Raw genomic sequence first — 18,924 nt, forward strand, 5'->3', positions numbered from 1 at the left:
AGCTATGTTCCCTGTGCCTCACATCAATAATTTGCAACTTTAGCACAGGAACCAAAAATAATGCAGAATCAGATTTGAGAAACACACAGGAAGACTTGAACCATGGCAATCAGAGGCATTGGCTCTCAGAAGCCCCCACTGAGCTTCCAAATCAGTGCTTCACACCTATGCAAGATACTGTAAGCCACTTGTGACTCCCAGTGGCAGTATCTCTGTGCTCCTACTTAGCTGAGATGATCTACTTTGCAACAGGAAAGATATACCCACTGATCTTACCTCAGACTCTGAACAGAGAAATTTAATCTTAATAGCTTGGGGTGGGGGGAGAGAAGTCTGGCATGCATTGTTGCAAGGTTGCTGAATTTTTATTCTACCATCTTTTATCAGATTTAGGGGTCTTTGACCAAGATGCTCAAACAGTACTAATGGCCTTCAAAGGCAGAATATTACTCAAAGACCTTTTCATTAAATTTCAGATCAGGAAACCTAAGAATCAGTGCTTTGACACTACTTTCACTTAAATATGCATCGGTCCTAGAAGTTATGTTTTCATTGTGGTCAATACATCTGTGTGTCTTGGAAAAACTATAGAATCACCTTTCTCCTTAAAAGATTTTTTTTTTCTGCAAGCAGTAAATTAAAAAAACACCCAAACAACAAGCCCCCCCAAATAAAAACAAAAACCCCACCCTATGCAAATCCACAACCCCTCACTACCATTCCTTGAAGATATTATATTGGCAACCCTGAATATTGAGATGATTCAATTAACTCTAGAAGAGGAATGAGAGAACGATTCAATTTCTATACACTGTTCCAAAAAAAACAACTCCACAAAAAACCCCACATCCCCCCCCCAAAAAAAAAAAAAAAAAAACCCACAAAACCCAAAACCACAAAACCACCCCCCCACACACACACAAGTCACTACCAATGAGAAGGTATGATCTTTTTCACAAGTTTTTGATCTACAGCTTAAAACCAGCTCAATTTCAATGTAGCTTTACTGACAAGTCAAGACAGTTTATTACTGTCAAACCTGTAATAATTTTGGGGGTTTTTACCTCTAAAGTGTTTAAAAATTTAGCATGAACTATGGAATTCCAATTTAAATTTTATCTGAGACAACCTACTTTTAAGTAGTTTCCTATTTCTTCAATAATTTTCAGGGAGGACCTTCAGCTCAAAAATATGCCACAAATAAGACTAATTTAAAAATAAAAGTGCTGATGAATGTTTTTCAATAACACTGTAGGTAATACAGTCTCTTTTGCTCAAAAATGAATAGTTTTATATATGTTCCTGTGAGAGTATTTATTTTAGAATATTCCAAAATGTTAATCAAAATTGAGAAGCACAAGATTATGTATTTCAAGTGCAGAGAAGTGAAGCCTAGGTAATTATAAGTATTATGTTGCCATAACAAAAAATCATATTATTTATGAAAAACATCTTACTCTCTATGCTTTTTCTTCTTGGTTTCACTGGAAGAGTCATCTGCAGAATCTTCACTGCTTGATGAATCCTGCAGATGAAAAAAAGAATATATAAGATTCATTACCACAAAAAGAATGAATGACTTTTAGTATTAAAAAGATAATTCAGCTCCCACTTTCAAACTCAAATCATATTCTTCATGTCTTATCCTCTTCATCCCCCTCAGTGTACCCACTTGATGATGAATAAGATCAGGATTGCTATTGATTTCATATTTCTCCATCTATGAATATACCATGTCAGCAGAACCCTATAAAACACTACAAAAAACCCGTCTTAAAATATAAACATTGTGCCTACATATAGTCATAGACTGCTGCAAGTTAATAAATCAAGATGAAGGTTCTATCAAAAGCCTAATAAAATCTCCTGCCCTTTGAGAGCTTTCTCACCTTTCATATCCTCTCACATTTAAACACCACTAAGAAAATTTTGAGAATAGCATGTTTCTTCTCTCTCCATTCCTAAACAAAAAATAATAAATAAATTGATGAACCCTTTTAAAATTATTTTCCCAAAACCAATCTCATAGAGATTAAATTTAGATCACTTTTATCCTGAAAAAGAGTCTTCAGGAAAAGAGTACTTAGCAACAACTATAAATTAGTATAGTATTTTAACTATATATGATTAACTCCTTTGTTTAGTTTTAATGATGAACAGCTAAATCTGATTAAAAAAAATTGACACCCAGAGTAATGATTAAAGACTTGTGATCACGATGCTTACTTTCTCTTTTTTTTGTAATGAAGGAAATATGAAAGTCTGCTTTCAAATAAATTCTAATTCACAATCACTACTTTCCTTAAAAGATATTCCTATTGCACAAAGTCAGCTTTTGTTTAGCCTATGGTTTAGTTTTTAAAAATCTCTAAACAAAGTATTTTAAGTACGGTTCTTTAAAGTATGGTTCTTAAAATACAAGAATTCTTTTATAACTGTTACAAAAGTTGCAAAAATCTAGCTTTCTACTCCATGTAGTGTTTTTTGTAAAAACTGCAGCAGCTACTGTTATATAGAAACAACAGTAGAAAAGTCTTTTAGTATTTTTAACTGTCTTTATGGAACTCAGAAGGCAGAAATACAATGAGAGTTAATACTACATGACTTGAAAATTTTGTCCATACATCACAGAATATCTAGCTAAAAATATCAATCTAATCTAAACTGCTATCATTTTGGCACAACTCACCTGAAAACATGCAACTAAATATTTCCCCCCCCATGTTTTCTTATAAACATGCCAGTTATTTGAACATTACTTTTATAGACTAAAACTAGACTTTTTAAACATGCACACACACTTAAGAGAACAGAACTTGGCTCTCCATAATTTTATTCCAACATATGGGGTGATGAGACATGCATGTTTACATTTTATTTACTAACGTCTATGTTATTCACCTCTTCTGAACCACTGTCTGATGAGGCTGCCTTCTGCTGTTGTTGCTTCTTGAGCACTGCTGATCTCTGCACAGCAAGTATACTTGGACTGGACTTCCAAAACTGAATTGGAATTCAGATACAAGAGTCATTTAAACCTACTGAAACTTTAAAATTTACCACATACTTACTTTTCTTAAGATGAGCAGCATTACTATTAAGAAGGATCTCAAAAACTCACTATAAAAAAACGCATACATTAATAATATTGGATAGCATTTTAAAGTAGTGAGACTTCTGGAGAAAGAAATGTTACATGAGAATTCCCAGCACAATTTTTACAGTAAGTATAACAATAGTTGTGCAGGCCTCTATTATTAAGATAACTTTTTTTTTAAGTAAATTTTTAAACTGATCTAGATAAGTCCTTTCAGGCCACTTAGCTGATATATTTTTGTTTCATATAAGAATACTGAAGTACATAGAATCATAGAATATCTCAAGTTGCAAGGGACCCATAAGGATCATCGAGTCCAACCCCCTGCTCCTCACAGGAATACTTAAAACTAAACCATATCACCAAGAGCATCATCCAGATGCTCCTTGAACTCTGACAGGCTTGGTGCCATGAACACTTCCCTGGGGACCCTGTGTTCCAGTAACTGACCATCCTCTCAGTGAAGAGCCTTTTCCTAATGTCCAATCTGAACTCCCCCTGATGCAGCTTCATCCCATTTCCTCGTGTCCTATCGCTGGTCACCAGAGCGTGGAGACCAGCACCTCCACCTCCGCTGCCCCTCTTGAGAAAGTTGTAGACTGCAGTGAGGTTTCCCCTCAGCCTTCTCTTCTCTATGCTGAACAAGCAAAGTGACCTCAGTTGCTCCTCAGAAGTCTTGCCTTTGAGACTTTTCACCATCTTGGTCGCCCTCCTCTGGACACACACTAATAGTTTGATGTCCTTCTTATAGTGAGGTGCCCAAAACTGCACACAGTGCTCGAGGTGGGGCTTCACCAGCGCAGTGCAGAGTGGGACAACCACCTCCCTCAACCGGCTAGCTATGCTGTGCTTCATACACCCCAGGATATGGTTGGCCCTTTTGGCTGCCAGGGCACACTGTTGACTCATATTCCACTTGCCATCAACCCAAACTCCCAGATCTCTTTCTGCGGGGCTCCTCTCCAGCCTCCTCTCCCCCAATTTGTATGTATAACCAGGATTGCCCTGTCCCAGGTGGAGAATCCGGCACTTGCTCTTGTTAAATTTCATATGGTTGGTGATTGCCCAGCTCTCTAGTCTCTCCAGATCTCTCTGTAAGGCCTCTCTACCCTTGAGGGAGTCCACAGATCCTCCTAATTTAGTATCATCGGCAATTTACTTAATGTACGTTCCATTCCTGCATCCAGATCATTTATGAAAACATTGAAGAGAACTGGCCCTAAAATTGAGCCCTGGGGAACCCCACTGGTGACTGGCCACCAGCCTGATGTAACCCCATTTACTACAACTCTTTGAGTCCATCCTGTCAGCCAATTGCTCACCCAACATATTATGGACTTTTCTAGCTGTGTGCTGGACATTTTGTCCAGAAGGATACTGTGAGAGGTGGTATCAAAAACATCAACAACAACAACAAAAAAAGAATCCTTTAACAGCTTTTGAATCTTGCAGTAGGAAATATTTTATTACCTTTCATATATATCATAGATCATCCAAATTAAGGCCGTATTACACAGAGAAACAGAGGAGAGTTCAGGTAACTTTCATCCATTGCATTTAAGAGTGGGGTTGTTTTTCTAAATTTGGCAGGCTTTTTTCCCATACAGAAGACAAGCTGTATCTAAGCTTGAAATTTTCATACAGTCTTTTATTGATACGAAGAAACTAAGCATTAGAGAGACAACTTGAAAAAATTTTAGAAATAACAACATTATGTGTGGCTTTGTCTTCAAAAATATGCAATAATTTAATAGGTGCTTCTGCATGATAAAATTTAGGTAATTATCTAACTGTAGGTATTTACAGAGATAAGAATTTAAGAGCCCAGTGTTTGTTATGAGAGCTAAGCCTGTGCATTCACTAACCCAATCAAGTTAAAATTATAAGTAATTGTTTGTTTAAATTAAAACTGTTCTTGTAACTACTCTGCACAGTGTTTTTTTCCCCACAAAGGGTTATTTTATATGTTTTGTTTTACCTTAGATCCATCAACTTTTGGTGGTGGTTTAGCTTGAACTTGTTTCTTCTCTCTAGATGTGTCAGATTCTGATTCTGATTGACTGCCTGACTCTGAACCAGACTCAGAGTCACTGCTACCTGATTGACTGCTACTTCCATCACTACTGCTTCCAGAGCTTGAACCAGATCCAGAAGCTGATGTTGACCCCGAATCATCATCTGATTGGCTGCAATTAGAAGTTAACAGGATATTACACAATGGCTAAATAAATAGGATTTTAAAAGTCACATTAAAAAGACTTTAGCTTCACCTATAAATCAGTTGTTAGGTTAGCCCAGACACATGGATAGCATACAAATGAATGCACTGGATTAAATAAATCAGGAACAAAAAATTCAGAGTTTAATCAGATACTTTTCACTAAACCCTAAAAGAAGACAGAGGGAGACAGAACATTAATCATTAATGCAGAGGAGTCAAACAAGGGTATTTCTCACCTACCCAAACCCTTACTCAGCTCTATCAAACACCACATATTTTTGTGTATACACACACACAATTGTTTTAAGTGTTTTTAGATCAGCAGTGTTGTCCCCCACAATTTTTTTTTGAACATGCATTTCTTCAAAGCAAATATAAACTCTCTTTTGTTTCCTTAGTTTTATTTTTTTTTCATAAAAACAATAGGGGCAAAAAGTATCTTTAAGGAAGTACTTGCAAACTGCATTTCACGTTGTGATTTGGACCAACTATATACAAAATACTACCAAACACTTGATTAAATAAAGTGTTTATAAAAGTAACTGGAAAACCAGAAGTGTGTTATCACATGTAATATAAATCCATGCAGACCGTCTTATACTGTTAAAATAACAGTAAAATTCCCCACACAGACAAACTCTGAATTTGTCAGTTTGACCTTAGCATATTCTTGGGCCACTGGATTATTCCACCTGTATGTTCATTTCACACTAGATTTAACATATTTAAATAGAATAATATTTAAAGTTAAACATTTATTTCATGACTATTCAAAAACATAGAAACATTTGATTTTCTAAAACAATTTTACAAAGGAACTGAGTTAAAACTTTAATCAAATTCCTCATTAGGTTAAATACTACCATACTTTAGAGATATCATGAGGGAAAACATCGGAATTACAACACCACACAAGCAAAATAATTTAAAATTATGTACACTTGGGTTGCAAGTATTTAAAAAGAAACAAACCTGCAGTAAAGATAATACCCAAATCCAAAACAATAAAAATCCAAAAGCTGATATCAAAGTCTAAGCCTATCACTGCCAGCACAATTCATCTGTCTGTCAGGCAGCAAGGGGAGCTGTAGGTTGATCATCTTCTGCACTAGAACACACTTGACAACATTTAAAGCCACAAAACAGAACCACTACTCTCCCTGTTGCTAATACCAATTAAATTGTACTAGTGAGGGAAAAAAAGAGAAATGAATGAAGCTATTTACAAACTGATTCCTGTAGACAGCACCTCAACTAACCATCTGCATCTGTTGGATTTGAAACAAAGAAACAAACCGTGAAAAAGCTTCCTTATTTTGAAGTGGGGGATATGAAGAAATATGAATGCTGGGTTTACTTACACTTGCTGAGGAGAAAACTGGGGAGCAACAAGGCTGCTTCCAAACTTCCCATTCCTGTCATCAAGGGCCTACTTGAGGCATGATGCTATAACACTAACATATTGACCTGACTTGAAAAATAAAATCAAGGCTCCCACTGTAGAATATGACTGGAGTTCAAACTATTTACCAGAAATTAAGGGCAACATCCACCATGATTCACCAAAAATATTTTAAATACAATAGTATTGTACACAACTGTTACCTTACCTTTAGTGTTGGGTAAATTAGAGCATTATAAAACAATAGCATTTCTCAGCATAGCACAGTGCCATAGGTAAATGTCACAGGGACTGTGGAAGATAGTACATGAAAAGAAGAAAATTCAGCAAGGAGAAACCTTGAGACACAAGTAAATATCTGCCAGACAAGTCCCTGTGACAAAATGCCACCAAAAATGCCTAAATCCTACATTTAGATAAATAAGCAAAAATCATGTCAGTAAGATTCACAGTTGATGGGAAATTTTAACAGTTTAATTTTTTTCAACATAGGAAGTGGCAAGTTCAAAAACAAAAGGATTGTGAGATAGAAAGAAAAAGTATAATAGATATTGCAGGTATTTGCTCAGGAGCTAGACGTAAAGAACTTGACTAATTCCAAATTATTTTCTTTATGAAGAGATCAACTAGCTATCATCTATGCTCTCTATTAAGTAATACCAATCCATCAACAGATGTGGATCATACAATATTCAGTGTCCAGACAAAACACATAGGACTCCTCATCTTGGCAACACTGCCTCTTAACAATGGCTGCCTGGGAATGGATTCCCCACTGGGCTTAGCAGGATCAGCAAAATAAGACCTATCTTATCATCCCTGCTTCTCACAATAAATTGACCCAATTTGGACATGAGGAGGGTAATATGACCAGACTGCATATCAACTAATAGCAACACCTGAAAAAGAGTAAAAGTTTCAAAGTCAGTATTCAACTGACTTCTTATTAAATGCAAGATTATAATACAGATTTGTAGCTAGAAGCAAGAGGGATGGGGAGGTGAAGAAAGGAAAATAAACAAAACAAGAAAAAAAAAAAAGGTTCACCGCAATTGTTTCAGGGCTACCCTAATGAAATCCTCTATGAGGAAGAATGCAGGATCACTACCATAGACTAACAGCTAATTTGTACTTAAAATAAAGAAAAAAACAGAAAGATAAATATTAAAGGCCCTACCATCTACAAGGTCTTACTAAGCTCTCTTTTCCCACAGTGTTAAATCAGCACAAGAAAATGGGAAAAAGCAAACTGAGCATCAGCAAGTTTTTTTGAAAACAAGGTCTTGCTAAAACATTTATCAAATCTTGAGATGCTATAGCAGTGCTCATATATGCTTTAAAAAGTTTCAAATTCACTGGTAAAAAGTACCTATGGGAGTTCAAGCACAGAAGACTAGTGCATACTGGGTAGAGTTTAGTTCAACTCTAGTAATCCAAATTAATGCAGGTGTGTGAAACTACACTAGAGTTTCTGTCTGTACAAAGAATCACAGAATCACAGAATCATTAAGGTTGGAAAAGACCTTTAAGATCAAGTCCAACCATGTACCACATATTCGCAGAGATCTTGATGTAGCTACAGCACACACAAAAACCAGACAAGATGAATAGCTGTGACTTCATTTTTACTGGTGTGGAGAATTTGCCTATTCACTGGCCACAGGATGACCAGCTGTGGAAGACTCTGAGGACTACCAGCACATATTTAATTTATCATGTGTTCTCACTGGGGGTAGGTCCATTTCTACCCTAAACTTCAGTAGAACTTTGACTTGGAGACACAACCCCTACAAGGGCAGTATTATAACTCAAAAAACAAAAGTTTGTATCTGCAAAGGAGGTAGGAAGCAGGGCAATATATGAGTACATTCTGCAATAAAGATACACTATAGATTGCTGAGACCATACAAGCAGCACTACATGACACGATACTTTTAAAGCTCAAATAGCTGCAAGTCTGTATATCAAAGGACTTTCCTCTGAGAAATATCATGGATTTAAACCAACAGTAACGAGAAACCCTAGGCAAAACACACACTATACAGTAAATGATACAGGATAAATGCTTAATTTTCAGCATTAAAAAAAACCCAAAACACACGACCACCCCCTCCAACCCACCTTTTCCAAACATCAGTGAGAAAATTTATATTTTTATTTCTAACACTGAGATCACGGTAGTCTAAGAGCCAGAAGAGAACAAATTTATGCCATGGCAAATCACTAGCTGTCACATATTTCTAGGTGCAGACTGTGTCCTTGTTTTTCCTGTACTTTGGCCAAACCTTAAAAAAAATTTATTTTTTTTTAAAACATTCCTTTTTTCACAAAGTATAAAACTGATATGTCAATATTTCAAATTATGATGTTCAACTGACTTTTTTTTAAATAAGAATTTAATACTAGCATCTTCCAAATTCAATCTTACACTAACATAGGTGTCATGAAAAGGCTTAAGAACAAGGAACTCAGTTTAGCCACTCCCTCCATCAAACTCACTACCTCTGCTCTCTCATAGAAATAACTTTTTCCTTAAACCTAGGGGGAAAAATATATATTTATATACATACATATACATACACACACACAAAAATAAAATGAAAAGCTGCAAACAGGGTGTGCAAACAGGAATCAAGAGGGCATCGCATTTTGCGCAGCAGTTCACACAGAAGGGTGTGTGAGAAAGGCCACGCACCCTGCTTGTAAGCCCACAGCCCAGGGAAGTGCTCTAGGTCTCTGCCAGGATGGTGGGTACTCGCCTCAGAGTTAAAACCAGAGTTTCTACGGAGAAGGCTCCTGAGATGTCTGACGCTTCCAACCAGATGGAACTGGTATGGAAGGAAACTTAAATACAGATGGTAGGTTGCAATGATTGCCCAGACCCTTCTCATGGAGAAAATATAAGTACCTGCAGAAAACGTACACAGGTTGATGATCTGTTGCATCAGGTGGCCAAGTTGCAGGAAACAGTTAAAAGGCTGCGCAGTATAAGAGGGGCTGAGATGGACATAGATAAGTGGTTTCACAACCATGTTCCTGTGGCAGACACCATAGAGAATGAGGCACCTTGGACCCTGGTGATAAGCAAAAGCAGGACTCTGCTTCAGTCCCCAACCTCTAGCATTACAACCAAAACCAGATATGATGCATTGACAGCAGTAGACACCCACGAGCAAGGTCTGCAAAGACAAACTGTACCAGCAGCACACAGTGGATACCGCAAAAAGAAACTATGAGTGCTCATAGTGGGTAACCCTCTGTTAAGGGGGACTGAGGTGCCCATTTGCTGGCTTGACAGGGAGTCATGAGAAGTATAAAATTATGGAATAGTTTGGGTTGGAAGGGACCTTTAAAGGTCATCTAGTCCAACCCCCCAGCAATGAGCAGGGACATCTTCAACTAGAACAGGTTGCTCAGAGCCCCGTCCAACCTGACTTGGAATGTTTCCAGGGATGGAGCATCTACGACCTCTCTGGGCAACCTGTGCCAGTGTTTCACCACTCTCATTATGAAAAATTTCTTCCTTGTACCAAGTCTAAATCTGCCCTCTTTTAGTTTACAACCATTACAACTCCTATTGCAAGAGGCCCTTCTAAAAAGTCTGTCCCCATCTTTCTTAGAAGCCCCCTTTAAGTACTGCCTTTAAGTACTGAAAGGCTGCTATAAGGTCTGCCTGGAGCCTTCACTTCTCCAGGCTGAACAACCCCACCTCTCTCAGCCTTTCCTCATAGGAGAGGTGTTCCATCCCTCTCATCGTTTTTGTGTCCCTCCTCTGGACCCTCTCCAACAGGTCCATGTCTTTCCTGTGCTGAGGGCTCCAGAGCTGGATGCAGGACTCCAGGTGGGGTCTCATCAGAGGGGAGTAGAGGGGCAGAATCACCTCCTTCAACCTCCTGGCCACGCTTCTTTTGATGTGGACCAGGATACAGTTGGCCTTCTGGGCTGTGAGTGCACATTGCCGGCTCATGTCCAGCTTTTCATCCATCAGTACCCCCAAGTCCTTCCTGCAAGGGCTGCTCTCAATCCCTTCATCCCACAGTCTGTATTGATACCAGGGGTTGCCCCGACCCAGGTGCAGGACCCGGCACTTGGCCTTGTTGAACCTCATGATGATGTAGCCCCACGTTGGGCGCCAAAAAGGACTGTCGTGGTTTAGCCCCAGCCAGCAACTAAGCACCACGCAGCCGCTCGCTCACTCTCCCTCCCACAGTGGGACGGGGGAGAGAATTAGGAAAAACCTCGTGGGTTGAGATAAACACGGTTTAATAGGACAGAAAGAAAGAAGGGAACAATAATGATAATACCAACAAAGGAATGTACAAGAACAAGTGAGGCCCAATACAGAAATTGCTCACCACCCCGTGATCGACAGCCCGTCCCCAAGCAGCGATTTCCACCCCCCGGCCAACTCCAGTTTATGTACTGGGCATGACGTCGGATGGTAGGGAATATCTCTTTGGCCAGTCTGGGTCAGCTGTCCCGGCTGTGTCCCCTCCCAGCTCCCCGTGCACTCCCAGCCTGCTTGCTGGCAGGCCAGCACAAGAAGCTGGACTGTCCTTGACTGCTCAGCAACAACCCAAAACATCAGCACATTATCAACAGTTCCTCATCCCAAATCCAAAACACAGTCTCACACTAGCTTCTGTGAAGAAAACCAGCTCTATCCTGGCTGAAACCAGGACAGAGACACATGAAAGATTCTAGGGGGGCAGGTCAGTAGGAGAGAACACAATTAAAAAAAGATTAATGAACCCGGATTTAGTGGACAAGAAGATGAAGAAGTAGTTGTACTTAAGCAATAAACCATGAAGACTGAGTTGTTCTTTTACTTTTGAAAAATATAACTGTCATGAGATCAACAGAATCCACAGTAACTAGGGTAAAGATAAAGGTGGCAGGGGGAGATTGCAACCACCAACTCAATTGAGGGACTATGCAAATTACCCCCCCACTCTTTCTAGGAGCATGCGTGATAATTTAAATATGTGTAACCAATAATAAACAATGTGGTAATTACTAGCCAATGAATGTAAATTTGGGAGGATCTCTACTGTTATTGCTAATTGTGTAACAGGATAAATATGCGGTGATTCCGTTGTGTGGTGTGCTAGCTTTGTGGAATACCATCTAGCACCCATATCTGTGCAAATATGCTATGAATAAAATACCTCTACTCTGCGTGTATATTGGAGTCTTGCACATCGGGTATACGATCCCACTTTCGGGACAAGAGCTTTCTGGCAACCCAGATGGGACTGCACTGACAGCCTTGCCTGGATCGTCTCGCTGTACCCGACGGGGAGAAGCGGTCCGACTGGACTTCAGCGTGCACCGACCTGTTGATTAGGGACTCCATCGGCTCCTCTCCTGCAGTTGGGTGGTGAACGACACAATGGTGCAACACTACCTGAAAGAGGTATTTTAAGGGAAAAAGGGCAACACTCTTTAAGGAAGCAGTTGGAGTTGCTATTTGTGTAAGCTCTGCATAAGATGCATCAGAAGGGGTACGCAGCAGCATAGTTTGTTTCTACACATTGTGGAATTTTTGTGTATGAAACGTTGGGGAAAATTGCTCTGCATAAGACGCACCAGAAAAGATATGCAGCAGTAGCATGGTTTTGTTTCTATACGTTGTGGAATATTTGTGTATGAAACGTTGGTTTAAACGGGTTCTACTGCTTCCACAGAGGCTCCTCTTTGTATGTATCCTAAAGAATTAGAATAAGTTTGGAGGGGACCCCTTGACAAAAGAAAACTTGAAATGGTATTGTAATCAGTAGTGGCCACAATATAAATTGGACGATGGTGAAAGGTGGCCTGAAAATGGATCCTTGAAATATAATACTATTTTACAATTAATGTTATTCTGCAGAATAAATGAAAAATGGGATGAAGTACCATATGTAGATTTGTTTTTTGATTTAAGAAACAATTGGGAAGTTAGGAAAAGGTATGGTTTAGTGGATTCAAAACACCAGAATGGAATATATTCTTTGACAGAGAAAGAAAGGAAAGAGAAAGAAAATTTATGTTATGGTAGCTGTAGGATGGGAAAATTTGAGGAAACGGAGAAAGATGTTCAGTTACTAGTAACCCCCCCTGAAACAACCAGACTCTGAAACTTTGAGTGAGGATGAAAATGAGGTTACCAGCCTTGTGTCTGGAAGAACTAGAGGACAGAGACCAGTGATTCAGGCTCCTCTTAGACAGGCTGTCGGACCTGAAGGGACACCAGTATATGTGCATGTGCCTTTTACCACATCTGATCTATTAAATTGGAAACAGGCAGTTGGGTCTTATCAGAATAATCTGGAGGGAATGTCTATAGTACTGTTAAAACTGTAATGATGACCCACAACCCAAATTGGGGAGATATACAAGCCCTTTTAGGATATGTTTACTTATGAAGAAGGGAGAGCAGTTTCAGAGAAAGCTAGAGAAGGAAACCCCATCTGCTTTCTATGAATGACTGTGTGAAGTAGCTTTGAAGTGGACCGATTTGAACCCATAAGATGCTAGTAATATGAAACTGTTTAATATGTTGTTCATTGGTCAGTCAGCATTGGACATGTTGGGATTACCCTGCAAGGGCTCGACCTTAAGGAGAAGGAGCTGTGGCATTGATCTGCACGGCTCGACCGGTGTTCAACGATGAGATCCCATAGATCGTATCACGTCGGGGTCACCAGTTGCGGGAGAAGGATGGACTTCACAACTCTATGAGAGTTATATTCCGAAGCCGTTTATTGTCTTGTCTGACTCCAATATATATCATAATTTTTGCTTAGCCACCGCGCACACACTCATGATTGGTTACAGCTTGTTACACACATTATTGCAATTGGCTATATACAAAATATCACGTGCTGTCCACGCTCCTCTCACACAGTCAGGATTCACTGCCTGCAGGTGTTCCTGCACTCCTTTGCTTCCTCTTAGTTGTTTACCACAGCTCCTTCTCCTCAAGGCCGAGCCGTGCAGATATCCAGCTGTTTGCCAGCTTCTCAATGCCACAACTCCTTCTCCTTAAGGTTGAGCTCTTGTAGGGTGATCCCAACAAACACCCAGACGCTAGAAACCAAGGCACTGCCTAATAATACATCCACTCAAAAGGCAGAATTAATAGCCTTGACTCGAGCACTGGAACTGAGTCATGGAAAGAGAGTCAATATATACGCTGATTCCAAATATGCATTTGGAGTGGTGCATGCACATGGGGCGATTTGGAAAGAGAGAGGGCTATTAAATTCACAAGGGATTCCAATAAAATATGTAATAGAAATTATGAGACTATTACAAGCAGTTCTCCAACCAAAAGAGGTTGCAATAATGCATTGTAAAGCTCATCAAAAGGGAAATAGTGAAATTATAAAAGCAAATAAAAAGGCAGATCAACTAGCTAAAGAGGCAGCCCTGAAAGAGTCAAACCTAGAAGGAGCTTTAATTCCAGGGTCACGCTTGGAATTGTTGCCACCAAAATATACTGAAAAGGAAGACCAAATGGCAGAACAATTAGACTGTTCCAAAAATGATCAAGGATGATGGGTAATGCCACTAGAACAGTTATTAGTCCCTGAGAAAATGACGGAAAATCTGCTTAAAAGACTACACCAAGAAATGCATACAGGAGCAGATGCGCTGATATTAACTGCTAAGAGAAACTTCTTTAGACCAAAAATGCAGAGTATAGCAGACATTGTAGTGAAGAAATGTACAATGTGTTGTGCCAATAATCCAAAAATTAGGAAAAAGATTATAGGAGGAAGTTTGAAACAAGGCATAACTCCTGGGGAATACTGGCAAATAGACTTTTCAGAATTACCTAGATGTAACCGATATAAGTATCTATTGGTATTGGTAGATACCTTCTCTGGCTGGCCAGAGGCTTTCCCTTGCTGTACCAACAAAGCTAGAGAAGTAATTAGGATTTTGTTAAAAGAAATTATACCTAGATTTGGTATTCCAGAAGGTCTCTCTTCTGATAATGGGCCTCATTTTATTGCAGTAGTGCAAGGAGTTTCTAAGTTTTTACAAATCAAATGGGAGTTACACACACCTTGGAGGCCACAATCCAGTGGGAAAGTAGAAAGGATGAATCAGACTCTCAAAAGACAAGTTGCTAAACTTTGTCAGGAAGCACATCTTAAGTGGACAGAGGCCTTCCCCTTGGCTCTTTTGCAAATAACCCCTAGGGTCAAGGAAAAAGTAAGTCCCTTTGAGATTCTATAAGGGAAAGCATGCCCTGTGAGTCTTCTGAGCATCAAGGGAGACCAAATGCATATAAAAGGACAGGCTGGCATTAAGGAATATATGATTTCCCTTTCGCAGACATTATCTACACTGCATAGGTACCTAAATCAAAGGGTTTCTCTTCCGCTAGACACGCCACTTCACCCATTCCAACCAGGACACATTGTTTATGTACGGACCTGGAAAGACAAACCACTAAAGGAGAAGTGGAAAGGACCTTATACTGTATTGTTAAAGACTTATACTGCAGTCAAAGTAGAGGGAATTGACTCCTGGATACATGTCCTGGTTTCAGCCAGGGTAGAGTTAATTTTCTTCATAGAAGCTAGCGTGAGGCTGTGTTTTGGACTTGGGATGAGAAAATGTTGATAAGGTGCTGATGTTTTGAGTTGTTGCTAAGTAGTCAAGGACAGTCCAGCTTCTCATGCTGGCCTGCAGCGAGCAGGCTGGGGGTGCACGGGAAGCTGGGAGGGGGCACAGCCAGGACAGCTGACCCAGCCTGGCCAAAGAGAGATTCCATACCATATAACGTCATGCTCAGTATATAAAGGTGGGACGAAGAAGAAGGAAGGGGTGGAGGGACGTTCGGAGTTATGGCATCTGTCTTCCCAAGAAACCATTACGCGTGACGGAGCCCTACTTACCTGGAGATGGCTGAACACCTGCCTGCCCATGGGGAGTGGTGAATGAATTCCTTGTTTTGCTTTGCTTGCGTGCGCGGCTTTTGCTTTACCCATTAAACTGTCTTTATCTCAAACCATGAGTTTCCTCACTTTTACTCTTCCGATTCTCTCCCCCATCCCACCATGGGGGAGTGAGCGAGCGGCTGCGTGGGGCTTAGCTGCCAGCTGGGGCTAAACCACGACAATACACTACACGCAGGTGACAAGGGCACCAGAATCGGACCAAGAAAAGTGAGCCTCCACACTGTCCGGAGAAGTTAAGGTTCAACTGACCAGAAACTCTAAATAAGATTTGCTTACATAGGGATTAAATGTGTACAAGGACAATTGTTTTAATGTTGAAAAAAATGAAAGTTTTGGGAGTGGTTTTGATCTGTTTAATGTTCACCGTGTGTAAGGGAAACCTAGCCTTGCAACTCATCCAGTCATTTGAGAGAATCCATACTAGGATTCTCCCTTAACATGATGGCGGACAAGTTTACTTCAAACTGGAATTGTGATCATAATTGTCATAATTATAGTTTGTATTGCCTTAATTTGTGTTAAACAGTTAACTATAGAAACTGCCACGGGAAACTATACGATGTTAATGAAAAAAAAAAAAAGGAGACATATGAGATCTATAAAAGAAGATCTCATAGACTCAAAGTGGGGAAATGATGTCGGAGACAAATGAAAGATTCTAGGGAGCAGGTCAGTAGGAGACAACACAATTAAAAAAAGATTAATGAACCTGGATTTAATGGTCAAGAAGATGAAGAAGTAGTCATACTTAAGCGGTAAACCATGAAGACTGACTTGTTCCTGCACTCTTGAAAAATGTAATTGTCATGAGATCAGCAGAATCCACAATAACTAGGGTAAAGGTGGCAGGGGGAGGTCGCAACCACAGACACAATTGAGGGACTATGCAAATTACCCCCCCACTCTTTTTAGGAGCATGCGTGATAATTTAAATATGTGTAACCAATAATAAACAATGTGGTAATTAACCACAATGTGGTAATACAATGAATGTAAATTTGTGAGGGTCTCTTGTTTTTGCTAATTGTGTAACAGGATAAATATGTGGTGATTCCTTTGTGTGGTATGCTAGCTTTGTGTAATACCACCTAGCAACCATATCTGCATACTCATGCTATAAATAAAATACGTCTACTCTGTGTGCATAATGGAGTCTTGCACACCGGGTATATGATCCCACTTTCAACACAACAATGAGGTTCACATGGGCCCACTTCTTGAGCTTGTCCAGGTACCTCTGGATGGCATCCCATCCCTCAGGCGTGTCAACCGCACCACTCAGCTTGGTGTCATCTGCAAACTTGCTGAGGGTGCACTCAATCCCACCATGTCATTGATGAAGATATTAAACAGTACTGGTCCCAATACAGACCCCTGAAGGAGACCTCTCATCACCGATCTCCATATGGACATTGAGCCATTGACTACCATCTGGACTGTGACCATCCAACCAATTCCTCATCCACCCAACAGTCCACCCATCAAATCCATCTCTCTCCAATTTAGAGAGAAGGATGGTGTGGGAGACCGTGTCAAAGGCCTTACAGAAGTCCAGAGAGTTGACATCCATAGCTCTTCCCTCATCCACTGATGTGGTCACTCCATCACAGAAGGCCACTAGGTTGGTCAGGCAGGACTTGGCCTTGGTGAAGACATGCTGGCTGTCTTGAATCCCTTCCCTGCCCTCCATGTGCCTTAGCATAGCTTCTAGGAGGATCTGCTCCATGATCTTCCCAGGCACAGAGGTGAGGCTGACAGGTCGGTAGTTCCCAGGGTCCTCCTTTTGATCCTTCTTTAAAATGGGTCCAATACTTCCCTTTTTCCAGCCACCTCACTGCCATGACTTTTCAAATATCGTGGAGAGCGGCTTGGCAACTACATCAGCCAATTCCCTCAGGACTCTGGGATGCATCTTGTCTGCCCTCATAGACTTGTGCATGTTCAGGTTCCTCAGGTGGTCTAGAACCTGATCTTCTCTTACAGTGGGAGGGACATTGCTCCTCCAGTCCCCATCTTGCAGGCCATCATCTAGAGAGGTGTGGGAAGAGACACTGCCAGTGAAGACCGAGGCAAAGAAGTCGTTGAGTACCTCAGCCTTCTCCTCATCTGTTGTTGCCACTTTGCCAGTCTTGCTCATCAAGGGGGGTACACTTTCTTTGACCTTCCTTTTCTGGCTGACATACCTGTAGAAGCCCTTCTTATTATTCTTTTCATCCCTTGTCAAGTTCAGCTCCAGCCACACCTTGGCCTTCTTGACCCCATCCCTACACAACCGGGCAGCGTCCCTGTACTCTTCCCAGGATACCTGTCCCTGCTTCCACTGCCTGTTGTGGCGGACCAATATGCGGTTTCTGTCTTAAACATTTCATGGTTCCGAGGAACTCACACCTTTTTCTTGGTACAAAAGCTTGAACATGCCTCAATACGGGGTGGACCCCAGAAAAGACTGAGACAGGGTGCCTTTGCCTGATTGAATACTGGGAGGAGACACCAAGAGGTGCCATTGCCTGATTGAATACCGGGAGGAGACACCAAGAGGTGCCATTGCCTGATTGAATCGGCCTGCACAATGACCAGGAGGAGACACCAAGGCCTGCAGAGGTGCCGTTCCCTGATTGAACCAGTCTGTTGCATATGCATGCAGCCTGTTGTATATGCATGCAGACGGAGATTGTGGGACTCGGACTGTATAAAAAGGACACCATCAGAAGCAAAAAGGGGGACCCTCACCACCAAGGAGCATCAAGAGGACCAACGGGACGCCACTGGATCCACGGGTGGTGATATCTTCTTTGCTGCCTTTCTCTCTCTCTCTCTCTCTCTCTCTATTTCTTTCTCTCTCCTCTCTTTGTCAAAGTGTAAAAGATGTGCTGGAGGGGACTTGTTTGTTTAGTTGAATTATTTAGTTAGAGTAGTTGCCATTGAGTCATTTATGTAACCTCATGCCTTGCATTTTGTATTATTAAATTGTTAAATTGGTTGGCTGGTGTCATTTCACCTTAATTCAGTCCAGGGGGATCACGAACTTGGTTGTTGGTCTCACGGGGAAGGAGGTCGTCCTAAATGACTCCTTTTCGGGCCACGACACCTGTGCATGTCCTTCTTGCCATTTAGTTTGACCAGCAGGTCTCCACTTAGCAATGCTGGTCTCTTGCCTTACTTTCCTGATTTCCTACACCTGGGGATCGAGAGATCTTGCACTCTATGGAAAGCATCCTTAAAGGTCTGCCAGCTCTGTTCCGCTCCC

The 18,924-nt window shown here is 40.7% G+C and overlaps 1 protein-coding gene across 3 annotated transcripts in view; it reads right to left on the minus strand.

Moving 5' to 3' along the window:
- Positions 1-18,924, minus strand: part of LOC309415089 (chromodomain-helicase-DNA-binding protein 1-like) — a gene marked incomplete at both ends in the record, with an annotated part of 120,056 nt that overhangs the window by 73,855 nt on the left and 27,277 nt on the right. For 2 of the 3 annotated variants that reach the window (XM_082012505.1, XM_082012503.1), the window contains 3 exons: positions 1,458-1,525; positions 2,902-3,003; positions 5,076-5,283. In XM_082012505.1, coding sequence (XP_081868631.1) covers positions 1,458-1,525; positions 2,902-3,003; positions 5,076-5,283 — 378 coding nt within the window. The remainder of the gene's footprint in view (positions 1-1,457; positions 1,526-2,901; positions 3,004-5,075; positions 5,284-18,924) is intronic. The other variant, XM_082012504.1, reaches the window with a different exon arrangement.

The sequence above is a fragment of the Phaethon aethereus genome (genome assembly GCF_964289735.1).
Source record: "Phaethon aethereus genome assembly, chromosome: W".
In the NCBI taxonomy this organism is placed as follows: Eukaryota; Metazoa; Chordata; class Aves; order Phaethontiformes; family Phaethontidae; genus Phaethon; species Phaethon aethereus.